This window comes from Nipponia nippon, unplaced genomic scaffold, assembly GCF_047370975.1.
Source record: "Nipponia nippon isolate SJK-2023a ecotype South Korea unplaced genomic scaffold, ASM4737097v1 scaffold_5, whole genome shotgun sequence".
Classification (NCBI taxonomy): Eukaryota; Metazoa; Chordata; class Aves; order Pelecaniformes; family Threskiornithidae; genus Nipponia; species Nipponia nippon.
The window spans coordinates 17,682,715-17,706,743 of NW_028262369.1; the positions used below are offsets into that span (position 1 = coordinate 17,682,715).

General features: G+C 65.2%; 2 protein-coding genes across 9 annotated transcripts in view; both read right to left on the minus strand.

The window, feature by feature from the left end:
* Window positions 1-12,836, minus strand: part of CASKIN1 (CASK interacting protein 1) — a 33,962-nt gene extending 21,126 nt beyond the window's left edge. For all 3 annotated transcript variants that reach the window (XM_087733690.1, XM_087733691.1, XM_087733689.1), the window contains exon 1: window positions 12,668-12,836. In XM_087733690.1, the coding sequence (XP_087589816.1) occupies window positions 12,668-12,761 (94 nt within the window). In that variant the 5' untranslated portion in view covers window positions 12,762-12,836. The remainder of the gene's footprint in view (window positions 1-12,667) is intronic.
* A 2,781-nt stretch (window positions 12,837-15,617) lies between these two features.
* Window positions 15,618-23,479, minus strand: LOC104015268 (hexosaminidase D). 6 transcript variants are annotated; one of them, XM_087732571.1, is made up of 16 exons: window positions 23,383-23,479; window positions 19,600-19,853; window positions 19,297-19,393; window positions 18,901-19,138; window positions 18,683-18,792; window positions 18,272-18,359; window positions 18,149-18,187; window positions 18,023-18,073; window positions 17,747-17,930; window positions 17,459-17,530; window positions 17,145-17,349; window positions 16,967-17,049; window positions 16,636-16,714; window positions 16,321-16,422; window positions 16,089-16,170; window positions 15,618-15,959 (listed from the first exon to the last, which is right to left on the minus strand). In XM_087732571.1, exons 3-16 carry the CDS (start codon window positions 19,389-19,391, stop codon window positions 15,621-15,623), a joined length of 1,767 nt encoding a protein of 588 aa, XP_087588697.1. In that variant the 5' UTR covers window positions 19,392-19,393; window positions 19,600-19,853; window positions 23,383-23,479; the 3' UTR covers window positions 15,618-15,620. The 6 variants fall into 6 exon arrangements, with proteins under 6 accessions (XP_087588697.1, XP_087588693.1, XP_087588698.1 ...); XM_087732567.1 differs by having other exon boundaries at window positions 18,023-18,187; XM_087732572.1 differs by having other exon boundaries at window positions 16,048-16,170; window positions 18,023-18,187.
* Window positions 23,480-24,029: the final 550 nt, after the last annotated feature.

Genomic DNA, 24,029 nt, shown 5'->3' on the forward strand with positions numbered 1-24,029 from the left:
CTTTAGGTGCGGCATCAGTCTGATGGGGTGCGCTGGGGAGTAGCTGGGTGGTCCCACGTCCTCCTGGGGTGCAGCACCTCAGGGTGCCACTGGCTGCCCAGCAGCATGGCAAGGTGTAGATGGTAGCATGGATGGCGGTATGGTGGCTGGCACCCCCACGGGGCCAGGCCAAGGGCCCAGATGGTGGGAGCCAGCGTGACACTGGTGGAGAATCAACCCCCTGTCTGCACCAGCACTGGGGCCCTTGAGGGACAGCGGCTTTGCACCGGCAGCAGGCAGGGCAGGGAAGGCAGCGGCTGACGTGCCAGCCAGCACCACCAAATCTCCCAAAGGGCTGTGAGCAAAACGTTCATGCTGTGGTCCCACACCCCAGCAATTAAGCCCCTCCTGTAACGAAGCAGCACGCTTGCCTGGCACAGCATTGGCAGCCTAGCATGGAGCACGATGAAGCCATGCCGAGGGCGCAGCGTCGCAGCCAGAGCCTGCAGTCCAACCAGGCCCTCGGCACAGCCCCGCCACTGCTGGGTACTCGTGGTTCCCGGAGCAGGGGGAGAAGGACAGGCGCCCCGACACATCACCAGATCTGCAGCTCGGGGCTGTCTCGGCCCCACTGCTGCCATGTGCGATTTGCAGCCTGTCTGGGGCAGCGAGACACAGCAGAGCTCGTTAATGGCTGGGAAGCACAAGGAAAACTTTTCCACTAACAAGGGAGAGGGAAGGGAGCTGAGAGTGCTGCCAATTAAAAATACCGGCCACAAAAGGAGACAGGCACAGCCGGGAGAAGAGCAGGGCTGCTACACAGCCACGCTGTCAGCAGGCACCAAGTGTGTCCCTGGCTGTCCTCCCTCCCGGGATCGCCGGGGGGGTGATGGACAGCACCGAGCACCCGCGAGCACCCACAAGCACCCACAAGCACCATCCTGCCCTGTCCACGCAGAGGCAGATGCTGGGGCCATCGGGCAGACGTTGCAGCACAGAGGGACGGTGGCAGCCTCGGCACTGGGGCACTTGCTCAGACCACCTGAGCCCCACCACTGTCCTTGGGACACCCCAAAGTCCCCTCTTTGCTCCCCATGGGCTGCTCAGGTGATGGTCATGCCATGTGGGAGCACAGGGCTCCCCTTGCACCCCAGCCCCACGGCACGGTCCCCCCACGGCTCTCAGAGCAGCTTGCACCCTGCAAGCATCCTGAGGGGCCTGACGATACAGAGCAGGGTCAGGCAGGACCACATCGCCAGCCCTGCCGGATCCAGCGAGCCCCGGCACTGCCGAGTCCGGCTCCAGTCCGCAACTCCTGTGCGCACCAGAAGCCGCAGCCGTCTGCCATAGACACCGACTATAAACAGCGTCTGCCAGGAGTAAACACCGCCGCGGGGAGCTCAGCCCAACCACTACTCCCAGAAATGCCTTTACTTAAACACAAGGATCACAGTAGCTAAATGCACGCTTGAATTCAGCCCAGCGCTCTGTGTGCAGTGGGGGCAGTGAGCTCCTCGCTGGCCCCGTCCTCCCCTGCCATGCGCTGGCCTGTGCCGGCCACCCCGCAGCAGCGATGGCCCTGGGTGGGCACCACAATGGCAGGCGATGCACGAGCCAGCTGCATGTGCAGGCGCAGGCATACACAGGGGAGCTGCTCTGCCCGTCCCCAGGGTCCAGCTGTATGTCACCCTGACCACCTGCACCATGCCTGGCTGCCACTCCAGGCATCCTGGTGCACGCCATGGGGAGACCCCCATGCTCAACCACAGCTCTGGGCACCCCAGTGCACGCTGCGGGGAGACCCCCCATGCCTGGCTGCTCCAGCCCTTCCCCTGCACCCATGTCTGAGGCCACAGCCCCACACAGTGGGACTCCTCAGTGCCTCTGTGGCCCCTGGCCGGGGGCTCCCCTCCCTTCCCAGCAGCGGGGCCATGCAGCACCCATTAGCGTGCTCATGCGCCAGCCCCCTGCATCTGCAGCCAGTGCAGTGCCAGCAGCAATCAATGCCCGGCCGGGGTGTGGGGGCTCCTGGCCAAGTCCCCGCTGATGAAGCACATCCTCACCCAGCTCCCCCCAGCAGTGCCGCGCCAGCTCGCAGGGAGCAGGCTGCTGCTCTGAGCAGATGGCTCCAGCCTCCGCTAAATCAACATCTACTTAATGAGGGGAAAGCCATTGCTGCTCCCCCCCAGCTTGGCGGCAGTACTGAATAAGCCGGGGCAACCTCCCCCAAATTCTCCTCCCCATCCTTTCCATAACCCCACTGCGGTGGTCCCCCTACCCTCCAGTCCCACCATCCCTGTCACTTCCCCCTGCTCTGCAGCAGGACCCCTGCGTGTCCCCCCTCAACCTGCCCAACAGGGATCCCCACGACCCCACAAGCAGGATGACACCAAGTACCCACGGGGAAGACAGTCACAGCAAAGCCAAGTGCCTATTTCGGAGGAGGAGGGGAGGACCCTGCAGCGGCATCGCCGTGAGCTGCCGGATAAAGGAAGCATCCAAAATAGCTGCTCTTAATTATATCCTTGCTGACGAGCGCCACGCAAACAACAGGCGCTGCAAGCACTCGCTGCACGAGGAGCCCTGGCATGAGTGGTCTTATTCCTTGCAGCAGGGATGGGGTCCACACTGTGGGGACCCCACAGAGGTGGCCAGAGCAGCCCCGTCTGGGTCCGGTGACAATGGGGACACCGGGGAGCCAGTCCTCGCCCCTGTCAGACAGTGAAAGGCTTATGCTCCTGCAGCCAAGGTCGTGTCAAGCACCGAGGCCGACATGATGTTCGGATGCTAATGAAGCCGTTATCATCTTCTGATCGATTTTGACTGTATAAATAATGCACTGGGAAGCTCGCAAGCTGCTGGCTGCATGGGAAGGGATTGCCTGGGGCAAAGAGATGGCAGGGATGGGATGGACCCATTGCAGCCCAGTGCCCAGCACAGCTGGATAACTACTGCCCACCACAGCTGGACACCCATCAGCTGGACACCCAGTGCCTGTCACAGCTGGAAAACAACTGCCCATCACAGCTAGACACATACTGCCCACCACAGCTGGATAGTCCAGTGCCTGTCACAGCTGGGTATCCACTGCCCACCACAGCTGGACACCCACTAGCTGGACACCCGCTGCCCACCACAGCTGGATACTCCAGTGCCCATCACAGCCGGATAATGACTGCCCGCCACAGCTGCCTACCCATTCCCATCACAGCTGGACATCCCATCACAGCTGGACACCCCATCACAGCTGGACACCCCATCACAGCTGGGTAACCCAGTGCCATTCCCCAAATCCCAAGGCACTTCTGGAGGATGCTGGCCCTGTGCCCAGCACACCTGCTGGTGCTCTGGCCGGCCGGTCCTCACGCGGAGCCTTCCCCAGGGAGCGGAGAAATCTGCACTTCAAAATCAATAGGCCGTGGCAGCCTGAGTCACGGTGCTGCAGCGCAGGGCTGTCCCCTGGGGCCAGGATGAAGCAACTTAAATGCAGCTTTCAAGAGGCAGTGGAGACTCCTCTGTGATTTTAAAAAAAAAAAAAAAAAAAAAAAAGGAAACTTCTATCCCAAGGCAGGACGAGGGGCTGACCCTGCAGGCTGCCAGGGCAGGCGGGGATGGGGGATGTGGGTGTACCCACGGTAGAGACGACCTGCTGAGAATCTGGAGCTTGAGCCAGCCAGGGGACCCAGCACCTGCCAGTGCCTGCCAGCACTGTACCAGGGCAGCTACCGTGAGCGTCCCCGCTCTCCCTGCATCGCCAAGCCGTATCCTCACCTGACCTTTGCCGTGTGGTGCCGTGGAGCCTGGCTGAGCTGTTCCCCACTGGCACTGCATCAGCCAGATTCCCCCGGGGCAGCCCCAGCACCGCAGGGCCTCCCCCAGCCCCAGTTCGGGGCTCAGCCGTGCAGCCCCCCCAGCTCGGCGCTCAGCCATGCAGCCCCCCGGCTCTGCAGACTCTCCCTCCCAGTGCGGGGTTGCTGCCTGTGAAGTCCTGGAAGCCTCCTGCCCACTCCAGGCTGCCTGCAAACCCACTGACCCCTGAATAACATACAGGGCTGCACTGCTGTGCCATGCAGAGGCTGCTGGTGACTCGGCCCCATGCAACTGGGGATGCAGGAAAGCCGGCAGCAGGGATGGGCAGGGGTGCAGGCAGCACAGTGATACATTGGCTCTGGCCCCGCAGGTGGGACACTGGGTGCCGTGCTCGGCCCCATGGGACCAGCACCAAGCATCACAGCAGCCCTGTTGCGCCCGTCGCCACCAGCCTGGTGCCAGCCATACACCCACCCTCGTCTCTGCGGAAATGCGTGTTGGTGCTGCTTCCATGGAGCCTTAATTGACAGCCTGTCCTCCCCGCACCGGGGCGGCAACAAACAGGTAATTTTCAGTAATCACCCTGGCTGGAAGGAGTCACCGCCACAGCGAGGCTGCCATGGCGGGGGACAGGGCAGGGCTGCTCGGGGCCACTGCCAGCCTGCATCTGCCCATCCCTCCCCACGTCTGCATCCCAGCATGGCCAGCACCGGGCATCCTTGGTGCCTGAGCAGAGAGGGGCAGATGCTGGCACCACTCACCTCCACCCTGGGGAAGAGACGATCCTGCCCAGCCCTGTCTCCATCCTCCCCATCTCCTCCATAGGACCAGGGAGCCCTGGGAGGACTGACCCCAGCCACGCTGCCCTTCAGGGAGGGACCAGTAGCTTTGTGTATCTTAAAGCAACTAACAGATGGTCACTGTCACCTGGACTGCCACAAACCCAGCCGCAGTCCAGACATCGCTGGGAAGTGGTGGGGAGCTCCCCGATCTACACAGGGCGTGGGCTCATGTGCACGTGAGCATGTGTGTGCATGTGGGCAGCCCAGATTAACAGGGCAATAAGCAATGCTGCAGTGCTGGGCTTTCCCGGTGGTGCCTGTGGGCAGGATGGGCACGGCGATGGGCAGCTCTCTGGGCGCATGGGCTGGCAGCTCAGTGATGCCACGGTCACTGCCAGGGCAGATGGGCAGCACGTGGATGTGCAGCCAGTCAATGCCATGCAACTGCCCTGAGCACCGGGAGCTCGGCCGGAGGTGTCACCCTGGGCCTGGTAGCGCTGCAGGGGAAGGGCAGGGCTCACAGGACCCGTCCCAGTGTCCCCAGCACAGTGGGCACTGGGGCGGGGGGGGGGGGGGGGGTGGCAGGGGCAGTGCAGAACCACCTGCCCCATCCCTGCTGGGAGCCAGGGCTTAGTCAGAGACAGACCTAGGATCCGCGCACGCCAGAGTGGAGACAGCCAGGAGAATAGCTGCTGAGGAGCTGCACAGCCGCGAGGAGAGCGCTGTAAACAGCCCAGCTGCAATGCAGGAGCCAGGCAGGCGGCTGCTTTGTCTGCTCCAACGGCTCCGGCAGCCACGGACCAAAAACCTATGGGGCCTCGGCAAGGAGGCGGTGCAGAGCTGGGCTCCCAGCAGCCACATCTGGAAGGGATCAGCCGGCAGCTGCCACCACTGCTGCCGAGAGCCGGCCCCAGCACCGAGCCCCATGCCAGGCCTGGGAGGAGGCACTGCCGAAGCAGCCAGTGGAGATGGCCCCTGGTACACAGATGCACAGGGCAGATGCACACGGGCACATGCATGCACATGGATGCACAGGGGCACATAACACACACAGATGCACAGGGGCAGATGCATACAGGCACGCGCACACACACACACACGGATGCACAGGGGCAGATGCATGCACACAGATGCATGCATGCACACAGTCACATGCGTGCACACAGATGCACACAGGTGCACATGGATGCACAGAGGTGCACACAGATGCATGCTGGCAGAGCAGCGCTGGTGCAGAGAAGTCAGCCACCGGCAGGCATGGTGCTCGGCGAAGCAGTGCCCGGGCTGTGCCTGTGGCAGCTACTTGGACAGCAGCTCCAACCTACTCCATATCCAGCTGATACAGGCCATGGCAGGGCACAGAGCCGGGGTGCCATTGGCCTGCTGCGCCCCGGGGCACCCCAGCCCCATAACCACCTCGATCTGCTTGGCTCTCACCAGGAGGCCAGCAGTGACCTTGCCGGTGAGACCCAAGGAGACCCATGCAGATTCAGCATTACCCCGCCAGCCACTCTCCCACACCATCCCAGCACCGTGCTTCCCTGGCCGGATGGCTCGTGCTGGGCACTGGCACCCATCCATCACCGGGGCAGGCCCAGCAGCACGGGGCTGTCAGGCCATGCCGAGGCCGGCGCTGCGTCCCTGACTTCCCATTTCTCAGGCTGATTGCTCCTGTCGCTGCGGAGCCCAGTGTTAAATACCTCATTTTCTACTCCCGTATTGAGTTGGAAAATACTATTAACATTTCATTACAGCTTAAAGATCCCTCTCAGCCTGGCACGAAGAGCCATCCCACCGGTGAGATTGCTCCTGCGCCAGTCAGGCTGCATTGGCCCCCATCCCTCTGGGAAGAGGGGACTGGGAGGGTGAGTCCCACGTGCCCCAGCTGCAGAATGGGATGGAAACACGGGGCAAAGGTGGACATCGGCACTGCACGCCAGCTCGGCAACCAGCCCGGCACAGCCCATCCTCACGTCATGCTCAGCCACAGCCGGGGGACAAAGCGCTGATGCGGCAGCAGCATCTGTGCAGGCCAGCACGAGCCTGGGTGCTCCTGAGCGAGTTTTGCTTCCCAACGCCTTTCCCTTACCCACGGGAGCCTGGCCCGGCAGTAACAGCATCAGCCATTAAATACCAGCAAATTAGTTCTCCAATGCTCTCCTGACAGTGTCTGAACACTTGCGAAAGGCACCTTTAGTGCTGGCTGGCGAGGGCAGCATGTAGCGGGTTCATGGCCAGCATTCAGCCAGAGGCTCACCAGCCCTGGTTCTTTAGGGCAGCCAGCAGTGCCCAGCCCCAGCAATGCCCAGTCCCGGTGCAGCGGCACACACCACCCCCGGCACACACCGCTTGTGTGCAAACACATGCAAGCACAGCCCCGAGCATCGCCCCAGAGCCAGGTGGTCCCTTCCACTGCTCACCCCACCAGTGACACCGCAGCTCCCACCCACCATGTGCCCGGGGTCGACATTCACCAAGGACCCACCACCGCTTCGGCACCTGCCCAGGCCCTGGCACAATGCTGTGCAGCCGCCATCCACGGGCATTGCCACTGTGGGGCCAAGCACGCCGCAGCCCATGCAGCTGCCAGTGAGGCCCTGCGGGCACAGGGGAAGCGGGAAGGGGCCAGGGGCACCCAGGCATGCCAAGCCAGGGAGGGGGCCGATTGCAGCCTTACCCGGCGGCTGGGCTGTGGCTGGGAAGGGGAGGGAAGGGTTAAAGGGAGTGCAGTGGAGCAGGGGAGAGTAGCCAGATGCCAGCCTGGCTACTGAAAACAGAGCTGGGCTGGCCAGGAAGGGGGTGGCTGTGGAGGAGGGGCTTTGGCTGCCCACAGCACCCAGCCCTGCTGCACCGCTGGCACCCCAAGCATCTGCAGCACCATCACCCTTGGATGCAGCCTGGCCCTGCCATGTCCTCTGGCTGCTCCCTCGGAGCATCATCCCACCACAGTGCATGGGCAGCAACAAGCACCACAGCACCCGGCAGCAAGGTGCTTGTGCAGGAAACAGACGGAGCCAGCAGCCCTAGGAGAGCCCCAGGCACGAGGGGCCACCTGCCACCGGCAAAGAGCTAATTGATGTCAAGCCAGGTGAATTTGGGACTGTTGTGAGAAAATCCAGGCCAGCGAGGGAGCCTCGAGCTGGGAGCAGAGCTGCCAGCCCATGGCCCCGCTGCTCCTCGGTGTTGGTGGCCAACAGCCCCAGATCCTCTGCAGCATCCCCCAGCGGGCAGGGACCCCGTGGCCAGCCCGAACAGGGGAGCTGTGCTGGGGTGGCAGGGTGGCAGAGGAGGGTGCATACCCACAACTCCGGCCCAGCTGGAGAGAGAGGCAAGAAAATGTAAAATAACTAGATGTCACCCCGGTCTGAGTAATAATCCCCCTCTGGAAGGAAACTTGGCACATGCCAGCCTGCACCTGCCTGCCAAGTCCTGCTGTGAGCAAGGTTTCACACATGGGCTACAAACCCCAAGAAGCAGCTTATAAGGGACCCGCTGACACACCGTTAAGCATGGCAGCGGCAGCAGCAGGAGCTGCTCAGCGCCAACCACCATCCCAAACAGTCCTCAGGCCCTGTACCTGGAACATGGCCGGGATGCACTGACATCACCCGGTGCCAGCATTGCCCCGTGTGCCCCAGCCCACCCCCTTGGCATTTCGCCCCTTAATCCACGCCGGGGGGATCGGGGGGCCCGTGTGAGCAGCACCTGGCCACAGGAGGGGGGATGCACGGGGGCCCAGCACCCCTTTGCAGCCTCCTCAGCTTGGCCAAGCTGCCACAGGATCCAGCCCCAGAGCCCCTTCCTCCCGCTCCAGACGTCCTGCCCAGTACCGATGGCTCCAGAGGCCAGTAGCACCCGGGGGCTTTGGTGTCCGGGCAAGCACCATCTGCTCCCCCCCTGCCCGGGCTTCCCCTGCAGTGAGGAGGGGGCTGCCCCAGCGCCTGTGGCCCAGGAGCAGCAGCAGGAGCCATTAGGGACCGCTGCTGCCCTGGGATGTTTCCTGCGTTACCGGGGGGGAACCAGGCAGCTCCAACGGCTGCCGGCCACGCGCGCCCTGGGCACTGCACCACAATTGGATTTGCAGCTGCCCTGCCTTTTACTGCATGGAAATTGAATTGTAAAATGTCAAAGACATTTCCTAACTGCGCCATATTAGCCTGGTTTTATTAAATACTGTTATCAGAGGAGATTATTAATGCAATCAAATGCAAGGAAAAAGAAAACAGAATTAACTGGCCGCTGCACAGGAGGACACGCTGGAGGGCAGGAGGCAGCCAGCAAGGCCCTGCCTGGGGAACCCGTGTCCCCAGGGGGTCTGGCTCCTGCCTCCCGCTGCACCCACATCCCAGAGCACCAGCAAAGCAGCGATCCCGCCTGGCTGCTGCAGCTCCGCTCGCATCCTGGATGGGTCCCCACAGAATGGCAGCACCCCAGAGGGTGACAAGCCTGGGGGTGCTCGCTGAGCTTTGGGGTCCCTCCCCTGCTGCCCACTCCCAGGCAGGCTGCCCATGCTGCCTGCACCATGCGTGCCCCTCCAAGGAGCTGCCTGGCTCCTGTCCCATTTTTTTCATCCATAGCGGGCTCTTCCTGCCCTGCATGGCCCAGAGCCGGGAGCAGCATGGCTGGAGGCAGCCATGGGGCCGGCGCAGCACCAGTGGTGCCAACAGGGCTGGGGTTGCTCCCTGGGCAGGGCAGGACCCCAGGGCTGCTGCCAGCAACAGGCAGGGCAGGACACAGAGCTCTGTGCAGGCAGCAACATGGGAGCGGGGGTCTCTCACCCAGGGCAGGGGCACCCCGAGAGCTGCCCACACCTGGGCACCCACACCCCCAGGCAGTGGCGCCAGGCGGGGCTGGGTTACCCCGGCATAGCAGGCCCCATGCCCAGCTCCCGAGCCCAGCCAGGCAGCGTGGCTCATCCAACCCCAGGCATTCTGGAGTGAGGTACCCAGAGCTTTAGTGGCACGCGAGGATGCGAGCCCCGACAGCAGCCTGGGGGACCAGGATGTCACCGAGGGCCAGGTACAGGGTGGGCAGTGCAGCCCCATGGGGCACAGCCCCATGTGCCCCATGGGGCACAGCCCCGGCTCCCACCTGCACAGCCAGGCTGCAGCCAGCCCCAGCACGCTGGGTGCTTGCCCGGCACCATGGGGCCACGTGCCCCAACATCTCCTTTGCTGCACGAAGCTGCTGTGCTTGGAAGTGCTTTGCAAAGCCTGGCGGGAGGAGAAGCCGGGGCAGAAGGGCCCAGCCCTCAGCTCGAGGTCCCTCCCGTGGCACTGGCGGGTGCCATGCAGAAGCTGTTTCCAAAGTGGACAAGCCGCCAGCGGCACTGGCCTCAGAGGGAAGGAGCCTGCTCGTTCCAACACACCACAGCTGAGGAACCGCGGTTCCCCTGTGAGCACAGCACAGCCCTGTCTCCCGCTGCCCGAAGTCCTGGGTGCCCTGGATGGGGATGGTGCAGCAGGCAAGGATACTGCTGGGGACACCCCAGGGCCTCATCCCGTCCCACAGTGCCGGAGCCGGAGAGCCGAGGGGAAAACGCCAAGTCACTACAATTCTTCGAGGTAGCACCAAGGAGGAGGGGACAGGGAGGGAAACAGTTTGCTGCCAAATCCCTGCATCTGATTTGCGTAACTTTCAGACAACCTCATCAATTATGGATGCCCGGGAAGTGAGCGCGGTGCGCGCTGCGGCCGGCCTGGGCCCCACAAACTCGTACTCCACATGCTAAATCGGGCCCCACATCACCATGGCAACCCGTGTTAATTCACGCAGGGATTTTTAAAGTCTCATTTATTAAACCCCACATGAATAGGATATTATCCAGATAACAGAGCTAAGTTACAAATCTTCCTGGTGCCGTGCCGTGCAGGGAGCGCCGGAGGCACGCGTGGGACCGGCACGTGGAGGGGACAGGGGATGTGGGGATGCCGCAGCACGGGGACAGCCCCTGCTCAATGCTCTCCCACCCCATGCCACACACTGCTCCCCCAGCCCCGCTGCTGCAGCCAGAGGTGCTTGTGCACCCCAGGCTGGGAGCGTGGCGCCTGCTGCCATGCACACGGCCTTGCTGCCGGACAGGAGAGTCGGGTCCTGTGGGGAAACTGCACAAGAGCAGCCTGGCACGGGCACTGGGGGGTCTGGCAGAGCTGGAGACATGCAGCCCAGTTGGGGCACAGAGCAAGCATCCAGGCCCACAGTGGGAATGTCCCCAAGGCCAGGCTGGCTGGGCTCAGCTTTGCTGGGTGTCCCTCGTCCCTTGCCCACAAGCCTGGCATGGGGAACACCGCTGGCCCCCACAGCCATCCCGCCCGGCAGCGCCCGGCAGCAGGAGGGCTCTGCAGAGGGAGAGTGGCTGGAGCGGGAGATGCAGCAGAGCAGGGCTGGGAAGGAGAGGGATGCGGGAGGAGGTGGTGGCACTCCGGCACCGCTGGCCGTTGCCACAGCAACACCAGCTGTGCGCCCGGGCCAGCAGGGATTGGAGAGGGGTGTGCAGGGGGACAGCGCTGGGCACAGGCTAGGTGTCGTCCTGGTCCCCGCACGCCGCTCTGAGAGGCCATGGAAGTGGCAGCACCTGGAGCAGGTTGGGATATGAAGGGGGCTCTGAGCTGGAGCCTCTTCTCTCCCTGCACAGGCCCTTGACAGTGACAGCAACGATGGCACTGGGGACATGGGGAACACTATGCCGGTCCTGCATGGCACTAGGACACGGGGGACACCACACCAGCCCTGCATTTCACAGGGGACCACATGCCCGCCCTGCGCGGCACTGGGGACATGGTGGACACCATGCCAGCCCTGCACTACAGTGGGGACATGGGGGAAGCCACGCCAGCCCTGCTTGGCATCAGGACACGGGGGACACCATGCTGGCGCTGCTCGGCCAGGAACATCCCTGCACAACCAAGGATGGGGGACACCACACCCGTCCTGCATGGCTCCAGGGACACGGGGATGCCCACATTCGGGGAGCACTGGGCCCCAGGAGGGAGGGACGCAGGGTGCCATTGCGAAGGGGCAGCGTGCCCAGTGACCCGATGCCACACGAGTGCTCCCTGCCAGTGCCCAGGGACTGTCCCCGGCCCCCCTGGGTCAGCCCCGTGCGCCAGGCCTGAAACCTGCGGCTGCATCAGCACCATGAATAATTCAGTCCCGGGTGGAACGCCTCAACAGAGCAGTTATATCGTACAGAGAGCAGATACTCATGGAGCTACACATACGTACACACACAGATGCACACGTACAGACACACGTACACTCAGCCTCACGCCTGGACACACTTGGGCGCACACCCGGAGATGTGCAAAGCCAGCCACAGAGATGCACACAGGGAGATACCCATGGAGCTACATCCAAACACCCCCACACGGAGAAACACCAACACAGCCACATCAAAACACACATATGCCAGGGTACACACCGATACACAAACACAGACACGCACCCAAACACAGACACACATGCACACCCAGCACGCACGTACACGCGTACAGACACATGCAAATGCGTGCAGGCACCGGTAGCTCCGGTGCACACACGCAGGGTCCGTCCACACACGCTCCACGCCCACGCAGATGCCCCCAGCTCTGCCCTGCCTGCCCGGCCGCAGCCCCCTGCCCATGCCCGGGCCAAGCCCCCCGGCTGCACCGGCCCGGCCCGGTTCGGCTCGGCCCCCCGGGGGCTCGGGAGCTGCTCCCGGGCGCAGGGCAAGGGCAGCCCGGCCGGTGCCCGGCCGTGCCGGGGGTTGCACCGGGACCGGCGGGGCGACCCTGTGCAGCGCCGAGCACCCGCGCAGCGCCCGGGGATGCTCCGCCGCCGCCAGCCCCCTCGCCGGGCTGCAGCCCCCCCCCCCTCCCCGGGGCGCCGCCGGGGGTCCCCGGCACGTCTACGGCCCCCACCCGCGCCGCGCCGCACCGGGGAATGGCCGGGGATGCTCCGGGGCCGGGCAGGGCGGCATCCCGGCCGGGCCCCGGGAGCAGCGGGCGGGATGCGGGCCCCTTGCCGCCGCGCCCGCTGCTGCGATGCCGGTGTACCCCCCCTCCCCTCCCCGCCGCGGCGCCCCCGGCCCGGCCCGGCCCCGCCGCCGCGGCACTCACTGGCTTTGCCGGGCTTGGGCCTCTGCAGCAGCTTCTGCACGGCCGCGACGTCCTCCGCCTTCACCGCCTGCACCAGCTCCTGGTCCTTGCCCATGGCTCCGCGGCGCCGGGGCTGCCGGCTGCGGGCTCACGGCCCGAGCATCCTCCGCGGCGCGGCGCGGCGAGGGGCGGGCGGGCGGCACGGCTCGGCTCGGCACGGCTCGGCACGGCGCGGCGCGGGCCCCCCCGCCCAGCCCGCTCCGGAGGCGGGGGCGGCGGCGGCGGCGGCGGCGGCGGGCGCCCGGGGCGGGGCGGGGCGCGGCGGGGCGGGGGGGCCGCACCGGGAGCGCGGAGGGCAGCGGGGGGGGGAGTTCCGGGAGGAGGGGGCGCACCGGCAGCGCGGGGGGAGGAGGAGAAGGAGGAGGAGGAGGGGACGGGGCCGCCCCGGTGCCTGCGGGCGGGGCACGGGGATCCCCCTCCCCGGCGCGGGGGAAGGTGCCGGGGCCCGGGGGACGCCCCGGCGGGAGCCACCGCTGCCACGCAGCCGTGGCGTGTAACAAGCTTGGCGGGTCTCAGCGGCCCCGGCAGCCGGAGGGGAGAGCGGGGAGCAAGGCTACCCGGGGCCTCCCCTTCCTCGGGTTGGACCCCGGGGCCGGCAGTGCTCCCCGGTCGAGAGGAGCCGGGGCTGGGGGCTGGCTGGGCGCCGCAGCCGGGGGCTGGCGAGGCCGAATAGACCCCCCCGGGGCACCCCGTGCTCCCCGGCCCCGCTCCGGGGTGCCCTTCACCGGTGCCCGACCCGCTGCGCTGCCTGGCCATTGCAGTCACCGACCGTCAGCCTGTGATGGCTGATAATGGGAACCAGGCTGGAGCAGCTTTTCAATGTCTTTAAATAAAGCCCTTATTACTGCCTAATTTTCCACTTTTGTGGACGCAATGGCCGGTGACATTCATCCCCTTCCACCTTTTTATGGCTTAAATGACTGAGACATTAAAGGTGTGGAGGGTGCCAGTGCTGAGGGATGAGGGTGCTGACGAACCAGATGGGAAATGGGGCCAGCGATGGACAAGGCATTAATGTGCTCATGGTGCCCAGTCAGTGCAGAACACGGCCGTCACCTGCACAAAATCACGCCCAAATTTCTGCTCTCCCAGACAAGTTACTGTCTGAAAGCTTTGTGGAGGTCCCAGCTCCAGCAAAATAATACTGGGGCTTGTTAGTCCGAAAGGCTGGTACCCAGCTTACCCCTACAGCGCTGGTCACTGCGGGGCAGCGAGGCAGGCAGCTGCACAGGGACAGGCGGCTGCAGTGCATCGGTGGGTGCAGTGCATGGGGACAGGCGACTGCAGACTTGGGTAAGTGCCTGTGGTAGAGGGAAAGATGGAGAGAACCAAGCAAACTCTAGACAAACATGAACCAACCTCCTCCCTGATGCCCCCTGCCCACCCCGTGCTGGCCCATGCCCCCTGAGCTGGAGCCCAAGGATGCCCTTTGCAGCCCCCGACTCCCTCCACAGCCCCCAGCTTCAGGCTGACCCCCCCCTCAGGAACAGCGGGGTCCATCTCCTCTCCCCACCCCCACTTTCCAATCCAGGATATTTGGGTTGCCAGAGCAAAACGCGGTCTAATCTGCCCTCTAATCCATCAGCCTGGCGGTGCGCGGCTGCATGGGGGGCCTGAGCTGCTGCGGGGCTCCCTGGGCTGGGGGCTGGGGCTCTGCACATGCCCGGGGGCCCAGGCAGGTCTGGGGGCTTCCCTCGCATCTGCCATCACTTGATAACAAACAAAACTCCTCAACAAAGGTCCCTTTGTGCCCCGCAGCTCTCTCCTGCCGGGCTCCCGCACCCAGCACCAGCACCCAGGGACCCAGCACAGACATGGGATGGGGCAGCCCCTACCCCGATGCCCTTGCCAGGCACTGGGACCTTTGTGATCGAGCCAGGACATAGCGTAGCAGGGCGGTGTGGGGCTGAGTGTGGTGCACAGCTGCCATCCCTCCTCCCCTGGCTGAGCCCGGCTTTTGCAGAAGGAGCTCCAGACCGCCTCGCATTTCTGTGGCTCCCTCCGGGCTCTTGGCAAGTCTGGTTGGTCTTTGCAGAGCAGAAAAATGTGCAGTGAAATGTCCGTGTCACTGCCCTGTGCACGCCGAGCCGAAACCGGCGCCCTGAATGGGGAGAGCTGTGGGCACGGGGCGGGGGGGTTGGCTTTGCCTCCCCCCGCTGCAGGGATGGGCACCATAGAGGAGCAGGCACGTGGAAACTCTCGCTTGCAGGAGCTGGAGGCACCACTGGCAGCAGGAGGGCTCTCCCTGCACAGGGGTCCCCCCGCATCCCCCCGCCACGGCTTCCTTTCCAACAGCCGCGGGTGAGGAGTGCGGCAGAGGCCCCTGCCCAGGCGCGGGAGGCAGGACGGGCCTGGGAGCGCACGGGGCCCCGGGCACTGGATTAAAGGAGAAGAAGGAAGAGATGAAAGCAGCCTTTGGAGGATGGCTCGGCGCAGGAAGCGAGCACCGTGCTTGCCCCCCTCCCAGCAATCAGGGGCTCGCGGTGGCAGCTACTGCTGAAAGCAGCCACGGGGTTGGGGAAGGGTGCTGGTGGGAGCCTGGCAGGGCCCCCACACAGCCCCCTCGGGCACTGCCCCATCCTGGGTGCCAGCCCTCACCCCGTGGCCTGCAGCACCCAGCACCTGTGCCAGGCTGGATCCCATCCTGCAGGGAGGGCACAGCTGCCCTCGAGGCCAGCATGAGGCACACGGGCGTCCCCATGGGCCTGGCAGCACCGCGGGGCATGGGCTGCCCTCTCCCTGCTCTCCATCACGGCTCTGTCCTGCAGCTGCCAAACCTTCCAGCTCCAGCAGAGCAGGAGCAATGGGCCCAGGAGCCGTCTGCAGGACAGACCCTGGCCCTCCGCGCCAGCCCCACCTCCCTCTCGCCTGCACGGGGGGCAGAGCTACGGCCCCCTCCATCACCCAGCAGCATCTACAAAAATACTTTATTGTGGAAGTGGGATGCGCGGGACCTCTCTGTACAGTACAAACCAACAGCAGCAATGCAGTCACCAGCACACAGACACATGACAGCAGCACCCAAAACCCACTGTAGGGGGGCAGCGGGAGCCAGGGGGTCCGCAGCCCCTATGTTGCCTTGGGTCTGGCATTGAGGCGGATGATGGCCCGGTAGTCCCGCACCAGGTCCCGCAGCTGGTCCAGGTAGGGGTTGACATTCTCCTCCATCCACTCCTCCACCGTGTCGGGGAAGTAGACCCTCTCCAGGCGGGCATGCAGGTCGCGGATGAAGCTCTCCCAGTCCTCGTGGAGCCTGGCAGGGGGGGAGCAGAGGGTCCAGTTCCCTCCTGCGAAGGACCCCAGAGCCAAGCCCGGGACCCCTCCGAGCCCCATGCAGGTACCTAGGGGGGCTCCCGGCCCCTAGCACCACGTACTTCAGCACCTTGCTGCCGAAGGTCTCCATGTTGCGGGGGTTGCCAAACTGGCGCTTCCGGTGATAGGGGCTGAACCAGCCCTTGATGGCGCTGGGGAGGCAGGAGGGGAGTGGGGGACGTGGGGGCCACCCGGGGACGGGGGAGCTGCATGCCAGGCAGGTCCCCTCCCCTGCAAAATCTCTTGTGCTCCAGCCCCATGGTGAGAGCCAGCCAACCTCACTGCCTCCCGCCACCCGTTACCTCTCCTCCTCCAGGGCTTTAAGGATGCTCTCCTTCAGGTGGCCATTAACCTGCTCGACCATGTGGTAGATCTCCGCACCAGGGAACGTTCCCCTGCCCTCGCTGGGGAAAGGGGGGAGGAGGTGAGAGCCCAACACGTGGGGTGCACTGGCCACACTGGGGCAGGTGGAGGGCACGTGCCCTCACCCCAGGCAGGTCTGGGACTGGGGCATTTGGGTAACCAACCCCCCGCTCCCCTCCAGCGCATCCCTTCTGACACAACCACAATGGCAGTGCCACGGCCACCCCCTGCCATGGTCAGGCTGTGCCATGTACCAGGTGCTCTGCTCCAGCTGCATGCTCTGGAAGCCCAGTGTGTCCAGGACCTTCCTCTTTGTCTCCTCCGTGAAGCCCCCTGGGGAGGGTGAGGAGAGGGGCAGAGGGGCCTGGGCCACCCCACTGTCAGGCACTCACCCCCAGCTTCACCGCACCCCCGAAACTGGGGGAGCTGAAGCTCTCCTTCCCCTGCCTCTCACCCCCCTCCCGGTATTCTTCCCTGCCTGCAGGACAGGGTCTTGCAGGCAGTGGCTGCCTGCGGGATGGGGAGACGAGGGACAAGCCCGTCCGCAACGGCTGGTCCAGTGCCGGCAGCAGGGGGGTGGCTCACCGTTCACCAGGGTCTGCAGGCAGACGGCCAGGGAGGGGATGCCGACGGGCAGCAGCTCGCAGAGCACCGAGTAGTGATCATACCTAAGGAGCGGGGCCAGCCGCGCCATCACCTCCTGCGCCACCGCCGGCAGGGCTGCATGGGTGCCAGGGAGGGCGGGGGTCCCGCCGCCCCTCACCTCTGCCAGCCGGTGAGGACGATGCCCTGGAAGCGCAGCGGGGCCAACCGCGGCAGGGCCTGCATCACCTTCAGCCAGCTCAGGTGGTTTTTCAGGTGGTAGCTCAGGGGGGGCCAGGTCTGCGCCGGTCCTGTGGTGCCCTTGAAGGCGCTGGCGAACCACACTGCCTCAAAGCCACTCTCCACATACTTGTCGAGGAACGGCACTGCAGTGGGACAGGCACAAATGACCAGTGCCACTGTCCCTGGAGGTTGGGGGGGCTCGGTGTGGGGTGTCCCCCCCGCCAGCCCCAGGAGCCCAGCATGCCACCTTACTGATCTGATCAGCCTCGAAGTCAGGTGCATAGAACCACACCACGGGCGAGACGTGCTTTGCTATCCCGGACTCTGTAGGGGAAGCAGGGACGGGGACGTGGACGCTGATGCCAGAGGCAGGAGGATGCCTGGGGCTCCTCATGCTTCCCCGAGATCCACACCCCCGCAGGGCCAGGCACGGGCTCCTGCCTGGCACTGGGCATGATGCCTGCCAGGGCAGCCACACGGACGGGTACTGCTGAGACCCCTGGCTCGCGTGCCACACTGCTGCTGTCCCCATCCTCTCACCCCGCAGGGCTCCCACGCTGATCTTCCTCAGCATGTCGTCCCACATGAGTGCCCGCAGCCCCCAGTGCTGCGTGGTGATGAAGTCCAGCACCTCCTTGATGTGCTTCAGGTACATGGTCCCCGTGTCACCCTTGTTGCGGCTCATCCAGTTCTTGGAGTCAATCCCCTCCCCGAGATGGAAGACCTGGATTTGAGCAGGTAAGGGGGATGCTCAGCACCCCTGGGAGCATGCCTGGTGCCCAGGCTGAGGGCTGGAGTCCATGGCCCATTGCCCACCTCATCTGCACCGATGTGGATCCAGGTGGAGCGCCTGTGCTTCTCGATCACCTGCGACAAGATGCTCTTGAGCAGAGGCAGGGTATCAGGGACATGGGGGTTGAAGCTGTTGGGGAAACGCTCGACCTCCCGCAGGTGCTGGTACTTCTCGTGCTTGAGGATGAACTGTGCAGGAGGAGCTGTCAGTGGGGATTTCCAGGCCATGGGCCAAAGGGATGTGGGATGAGGAGTGGGACTGGGACCTCCTACCTCCACATGCCCAAAAGTCTGCACCAGGGGAACCACCTCCAGCTTGTGGAGCTCTGCCAGCTGCTGGATCTGCTCAATGTCCTCCTCGCTGGGAGGGCAGGGACAGGCTCACCAGGGGATGCCGGGGCAGGGGGCAGAGCATGAGGGCGCTCCCTTCTCCTCCTCCTCCTCCAGCACTGCCCGTGTAGCCCTGGCCTCCCCACACCTGTGTGGACTTTACTACAGGGACACAAATATTGACCCGGCGGGGCAGGAAGCTGGTCTACCGGCGGCACAGCCCAACACTCCGGCCACAGTTATCACAGGCACGGGTCCAGGCGGGTCACACCCAACCCCCGGCACACCGGCACCTGCTGGGGCCACACTGAGCCAGAAGCCCCCCGGCCAGCTCAGCACACAGCCCCGGCTCACCTGTAAGCGTACGGGGACTTGAGGATTTCCAGCTCCCCCTTGAAAGGGAACATGTCCTCGTACTCGATGAGGATGCCATTGGCTCCCAGCTGGGACAGGAGGGGGAAAACCTGCAGGGCAGGCAGGGCAGGACAGCCGGCAGGTCAAGCCTTGCTCTGCCTCTGCCCCCTCAGCACGTCCCTCCCCGGCACCTCCCGTCGGTCCCCAGGCATCCTCACCTGCTCCAGGTAGGAGACCCTGGGTGCAGCTCCCTTGAGGTCCAGGTGGACCAGCCTCATCTCAGTGGTGCTGACATCCCTGGGGACTTGCTGCCCAGGTTCTTGCCTCGGGGCTGTTATCTTTGCCACGGGGAGCTCAAGAGCCTGGCTCTGGGGGCCAGCATCCTGGGCAGCGTCCCCTGCATCCCCCCAGAACCTGCTGTCCTTGCTGACGTGCTTGTGCAGCTCCAGGGTGAAGCTGCAGGGAGCAGAGCAGGGCTGGGGGTGTTGCCGGGCACGGGGGCACCAGCTGCTCCCCAGCAACAGACTGCTGCACGGGCACAACCCAGGGGCTCCCCACAGGCCCCGACCCTGCTGGGGCCCCCACCCACGCCTGGGGTCCTGCTGTCACCTCACCTGTCACGGAAGAGGAACTTGATGCCGGCCAAGGCCACAAGGAGCAACACAACGAGGCGCAGCAGGTTCAGCCTGTGGCTCCGCTGGAAGGCCATCTCTGCAGGGCACACACGGGGGTCCAGCCACACGACAGCACCCCAAGGGACCCCAAGCACAGGTAACCCCACGCAGCCCCACAAACCATGCCCTGCTACCCTGACCAGGGCAGCACAAGACCCAGAGAAAGGGGACATGGGGGAGACCCCTCCCTCCACCCTGGTCCCAGGAGGGACCATGCACAGAGGTACCCTGTGTCCCTCCTACCTCATGTGCCCCAGCACCAGGGGTGGTGGCCAGATCTACTTTTGCCTCTGCCTGCAAGGGCACAGCCTCCTCGGGCTCTGCCAGCGCAGGAGCAAACAAGGCAATGGCTGCAGGGCAGGTCTCCGCCGGGGGATCCCCTCAAGCCGCCGTGTCACCTCCGAGACGAGCGCTGTATCACGGGGTGGCTGGGTGGGGTGGCATCATGGGGCAGGTACGGTGCAGCCGGGGCTGGCCAGGCACAGCAGGCAACGCCCCTGTGGATGGAAGAGAGGCGATTGGGGACTGCCTGGGCACATGCTGGCACTTGGCTGCTCTGGGGATGGGCATCGGCACAGCCACAGGCACCACCGGGGCAAAGGTGGCAGCCTGGACCCCCGCTGGCACCCGCTTGCCACATGCAGCCCACAGCATGTGCCCGGGGAGGCGAGTCCCATCCAGCACCATGGAGGGGAAGGGGCACGAGCTGCTTTGCCTGCTGGAAAACAACACTGGAGCAGGGCAGGAGCCTGGTGGGGTCTGGCCACCGAGGATCTGAGCCTGGTGAGAGGAGTTGCTGCTTCCCCCATGGAGCGGGATAGGGATGAGGGCGGGATGGCCTGTGCTGCCACTGCTGGGGGCTGCAAGATGCCGCACCATGCCAGGCAGGGGGAGGCTGGTCTGGTTAAACAGATGTTTGATCCCTCATGGGACATGTAGGACAGGCCACATGGGGTGTAGGGACAAGCTTGTGTCAAAGAGTTGTCACCAGTAAGATTAATAAAATTCATTTGAAGTCTTTTTCCCTATACCAGTTTTGAGAACTCCTGAGATGGGGATCTACCAATTGAGATGAAAGTGAGCCCAAACCAAAGGCAGTCTCCACAGGGCGGGAGGCAGCAGGCGCCCCTTCCCCTTCCCCTGCCCCCCCCCCCAGTCGCAGCTCAAGGGATTGTGCAGAGATTTGTACCCGCTGGCACGCGACCAGCCCCAACACCAAGACCCACAGCAGTGTCCCATGCAGCCGGCACCGCGGCTGCAGCTTGAGGTGCTCAGCCAGGCCAGACCCTGGGGAGCACAGCACCGGTGGCACTGCCGCGACTGGGGGCACTGCCACGACTGGGGGCACCGCTCCTGCGAGCCCCAGACCTCTGCAGCCCCAGCGTGCCTCCCTGGGAAAGCGCTGTGGGGGGGAACACCAAGCGCACCCTGTGTCCTCCAATCTTGCAGCCCCCTCAGGGCTCCTCCTTGCCCGCAGCACTGCTCCCAGGTGACAAGGGACCTGCCTGCTCCCACCCCAGGAGCCCAGAGCTACCCTGCCGTGGGCAGCACCTCTCCTGTGTTCCCCACGGCACAACAGGCAGGAAGCAGCATGAATTCTCCTGGAAGCTGCACACGAGAAGCACTAGCATAATTTCTACCCTTTTTTCTCCTTTTTTGCCAACTCTGGCATGTGCAGTGGGGCAGGCATGGGGCAGTGCATCAGCACCCCTGCCCCCCCAGCCTGGCAGCCACTGTGAGTGCCCAGGCAGCTCCACCAGCCTGTTTGGTGAGTTGCCACCCAAACGTGCTGAAGTTTAGGGTTAAATTCAGCGTTGCCAGATTTGAGAACTGAAAAGCAGGTTTTGGCTGGGCCCAGCACACAAGCGGCTCAGCTGATCGCAAGCGTTTTGTTTGCGTTGCCAGAGCAGTGGCACCGGGGGAGAGCTGCGCTGAGCTGCCCCGTGCCTCCGGCTCTGAATTAGCCCTTTTTCTAGACACAGCCCTAATCCCTCCTGACATGCTCCTCCTGCACCCTGCCACGAGCACAGGGCGGGCGCAGCGGCCAGGACCCCTGGCATGTCCTGCAGAGCCAGTGCAGGACGTGCTGTCCCCAGAGCACGAGGCCCCGGCAAGGCCACGGCATGGGGCAGGGCAGCACCATGTGGGAGGGAGCTGCAGCATCCCTGCTCCATCCCCATCACCCAGTACCTGTGGGTACCCAGTCCCCTGCTGCACACGCACAGGAGGCAGGGCATGATCCTGTTTTTGGGGCAGGTTGTGCCCATGCTGTCCTCTGCGCTCATGTCCGTGCACGAAAAACATGCCTTGTGCTCGGCGCTGCACCTCCTGTGCTGCAGGGGACAAACGCAGCACCCACTCTTTGCCCTGCCCATCCCTGCTGTGTTTCCATCCTGCCTGGTCCTGGATGCTCCTGGCAGAGCCAGCACAGCCTGGCAGGGACAGCTGCCAGCCTGGGGCTCACCTTTGCTGGGATGCACGGGAAGGTGCAGGGAGGCTCAGTGGCCCTGGGCACGGGGGAGGTGGGCATGGGGAGCCCAGCACCCAGGAAGGCCATAAATATGCAAAGTGCTAATCGCGCTGTCATGGGAACACAGCTCCTGATCAGAACAGGGATAAATATTTAGACAGACACTGTCAGCTCGCCAAGATTTGGCGTTTTTAATATATGTTATCTTATTTAAATAGAGAACAGGTTTCCAGGATTTGAGCCTCCCTGGCCTCCCAGGCGAGGGCAGGTGGGATGGGCGCACGCTGGCAGTGGGGTGCAGCACAAGGGGTGACTGGGGGCAGCTGCGGCTCTGCACCCCTGTACTGGCAGGAGATGCCTTTGCAGTGAGGGCTTGGCTGATTGATGCCGCTGCTCTAACCCGGCATCTCGCCGCTAGCACCCGCTATATTTATTAACGTGACATCTTCCTCTGCCAACCCGTTGGGGACGGCACTGGCACGGTCCCCAGGAGGCTGGGAAGAGCCTGCAGCTCCTCGCAACTGACTAGCCTGGCTCAACGCTCTCAGCAGCCGCTGTGCGAGGAGGGGGCCAGGCCCTCGCCCCCCTCCCCTGCCTCCACACAGACCACGTGGGTTTTGCTCCAAGCTCCCTGAAACCAGCCCAGCTCCCCGCTTACCTTCCTGAGCCCAGAGGAGAGGAGAAGAGAATGGAAGCAAACCCAAACCTGAGCCTGAAGAGAGCAGGGCCATGGGGAGGACAGAGCCAAGCACCCTTGGCTGCCCCGGGGGTGGCGGGTGTCCACCGCAGCCCACGGGCCGGCAGCGAGGGTTTCAGGTGCCACCGCAGGGTTTGGATGCCGCCTGGCTGCCCACCGCCCCGCTCTGGTGTTCCCCCAGCCGTTGCCATGCCAAACCCTCGCTCCCGTCGGTGCCCACGACGACGGCGCGGCCGTGGGAAGAGTGACGCTGCACCATGCACGCTCATGTGCACGCTCACACGCACGTGCACACGCTCACACGCTTCCAGAGCCTTCCTCGGCCAGTCCAGCTGAGGCCGTCCCCGTCCTGTCCCCATCCCCAGCCTGCGTCTCCCCCACGGGATGAGCTGCTCCTTGCCAGGGGCGACGGTGCTGCAGCCCCACGGCCGCCGGCTCCTGCGTGGGGAGGCTGCAGACCCCCCCCCCCCCCCCCCGCGGGGCTGCAGCCCCCGTGGCAGCAAGAGGGGACTGCTCCCCCGGCAGAGACGGCCCCTGTCCCCCCCGGGACCCTGGGGCGCACACGGGGCCGCCCCTGCCCAGCCCACGGCGCTGCCGGGGCAGCACCCGCACCCCGCAAGCCTGGGACACCCCACGTCCCCCTACGCCCCCAGGTACCCCTCGGGCATCCCCGCATCCCAGGGCGCCCTCCAGGCTCCGCTGGGCATCCATGCGGCCCCGGTCCCTGCTGCGGCACCGGGCATCCCTGCGGCACCGGGCATCCCTGCATCCCCCCGGGCATCCCTGCGGCACCGGTCCTCCCGGCCATCGCTGCATCCCCCCTGCGGCCCCGAGCATCCCCGGCTCCCCCGGCCCTTACCGGCAGGTGCGGGGCCGCCGCGGGCACCGCCAGGAGCGAGCGCGAGCGCGAGCACGGACCGCAGCCGCCGCCGCCGCCACCGCTCTTAAAGGGCCCGGGCGGCGCCGGTGCCGCGGGCGCTGCGGCGGCGCGGGGCGGTGCGGGGCCAGGGCCGAGCGAGGAGGGATGCTCTGGCCCCCGCCACCTGCCGTGCACAGCGGGGCGGCACCGGCAGGGCGGCAATCGTGCCCCGCGCCCCGGTGCGACACCCACACGGCGGGGGACACCACCACAGCGCGGGGCCACCATCCGCCTTGCCCCGGGGCGGCACCGGCCCAAAGGGTGGCCCCGGGACGGCTCCGCGGTGCCCCGTGTGCCCGGTGCCCCCCGGTGCCCGCCGGCGTCCGCCGGTGCCCGCCCCGCCCCGCGGTGCTCGGCGCTGCACAGCCGCCCTCAGCGCTGCGTCCCCTGGCGGCGCTGCTGGGAACGGTCTCCGACCCCCACACGTGCCCCGTGGTCTCGCCTCACCCCCCCCCCGCGCCCTGCACGTAGTATCGCCCGCCGCCGCGCTCTTGCGCATGCGCCCTCCGAGGGACGGCGCCCTCCGAACGGCTGCGCGCTGAGGCGGGGCTCCGGGCGCACGCGCAGTGAGCGGCGCCGCCGGCCTG

Coding starts and splice junctions, on each gene's coding strand:
- LOC104015268 (XM_087732567.1), bottom strand. CDS start 19,391: ATGGCCTTCCAGCGGAGCCACAGGCTGAACCTGCTGCGCCTCGTTGTG. Junction 18,188..18,271: donor AGACTTTTGGGCATGTGGAG/GTAGGAGGTCCC, acceptor CCTCCTGCACAG/TTCATCCTCAAGCACGAGAA. Junction 15,960..16,088: donor TGGAGACCTTCGGCAGCAAG/GTGCTGAAGTAC, acceptor CCCCCCTGCCAG/GCTCCACGAGGACTGGGAGA.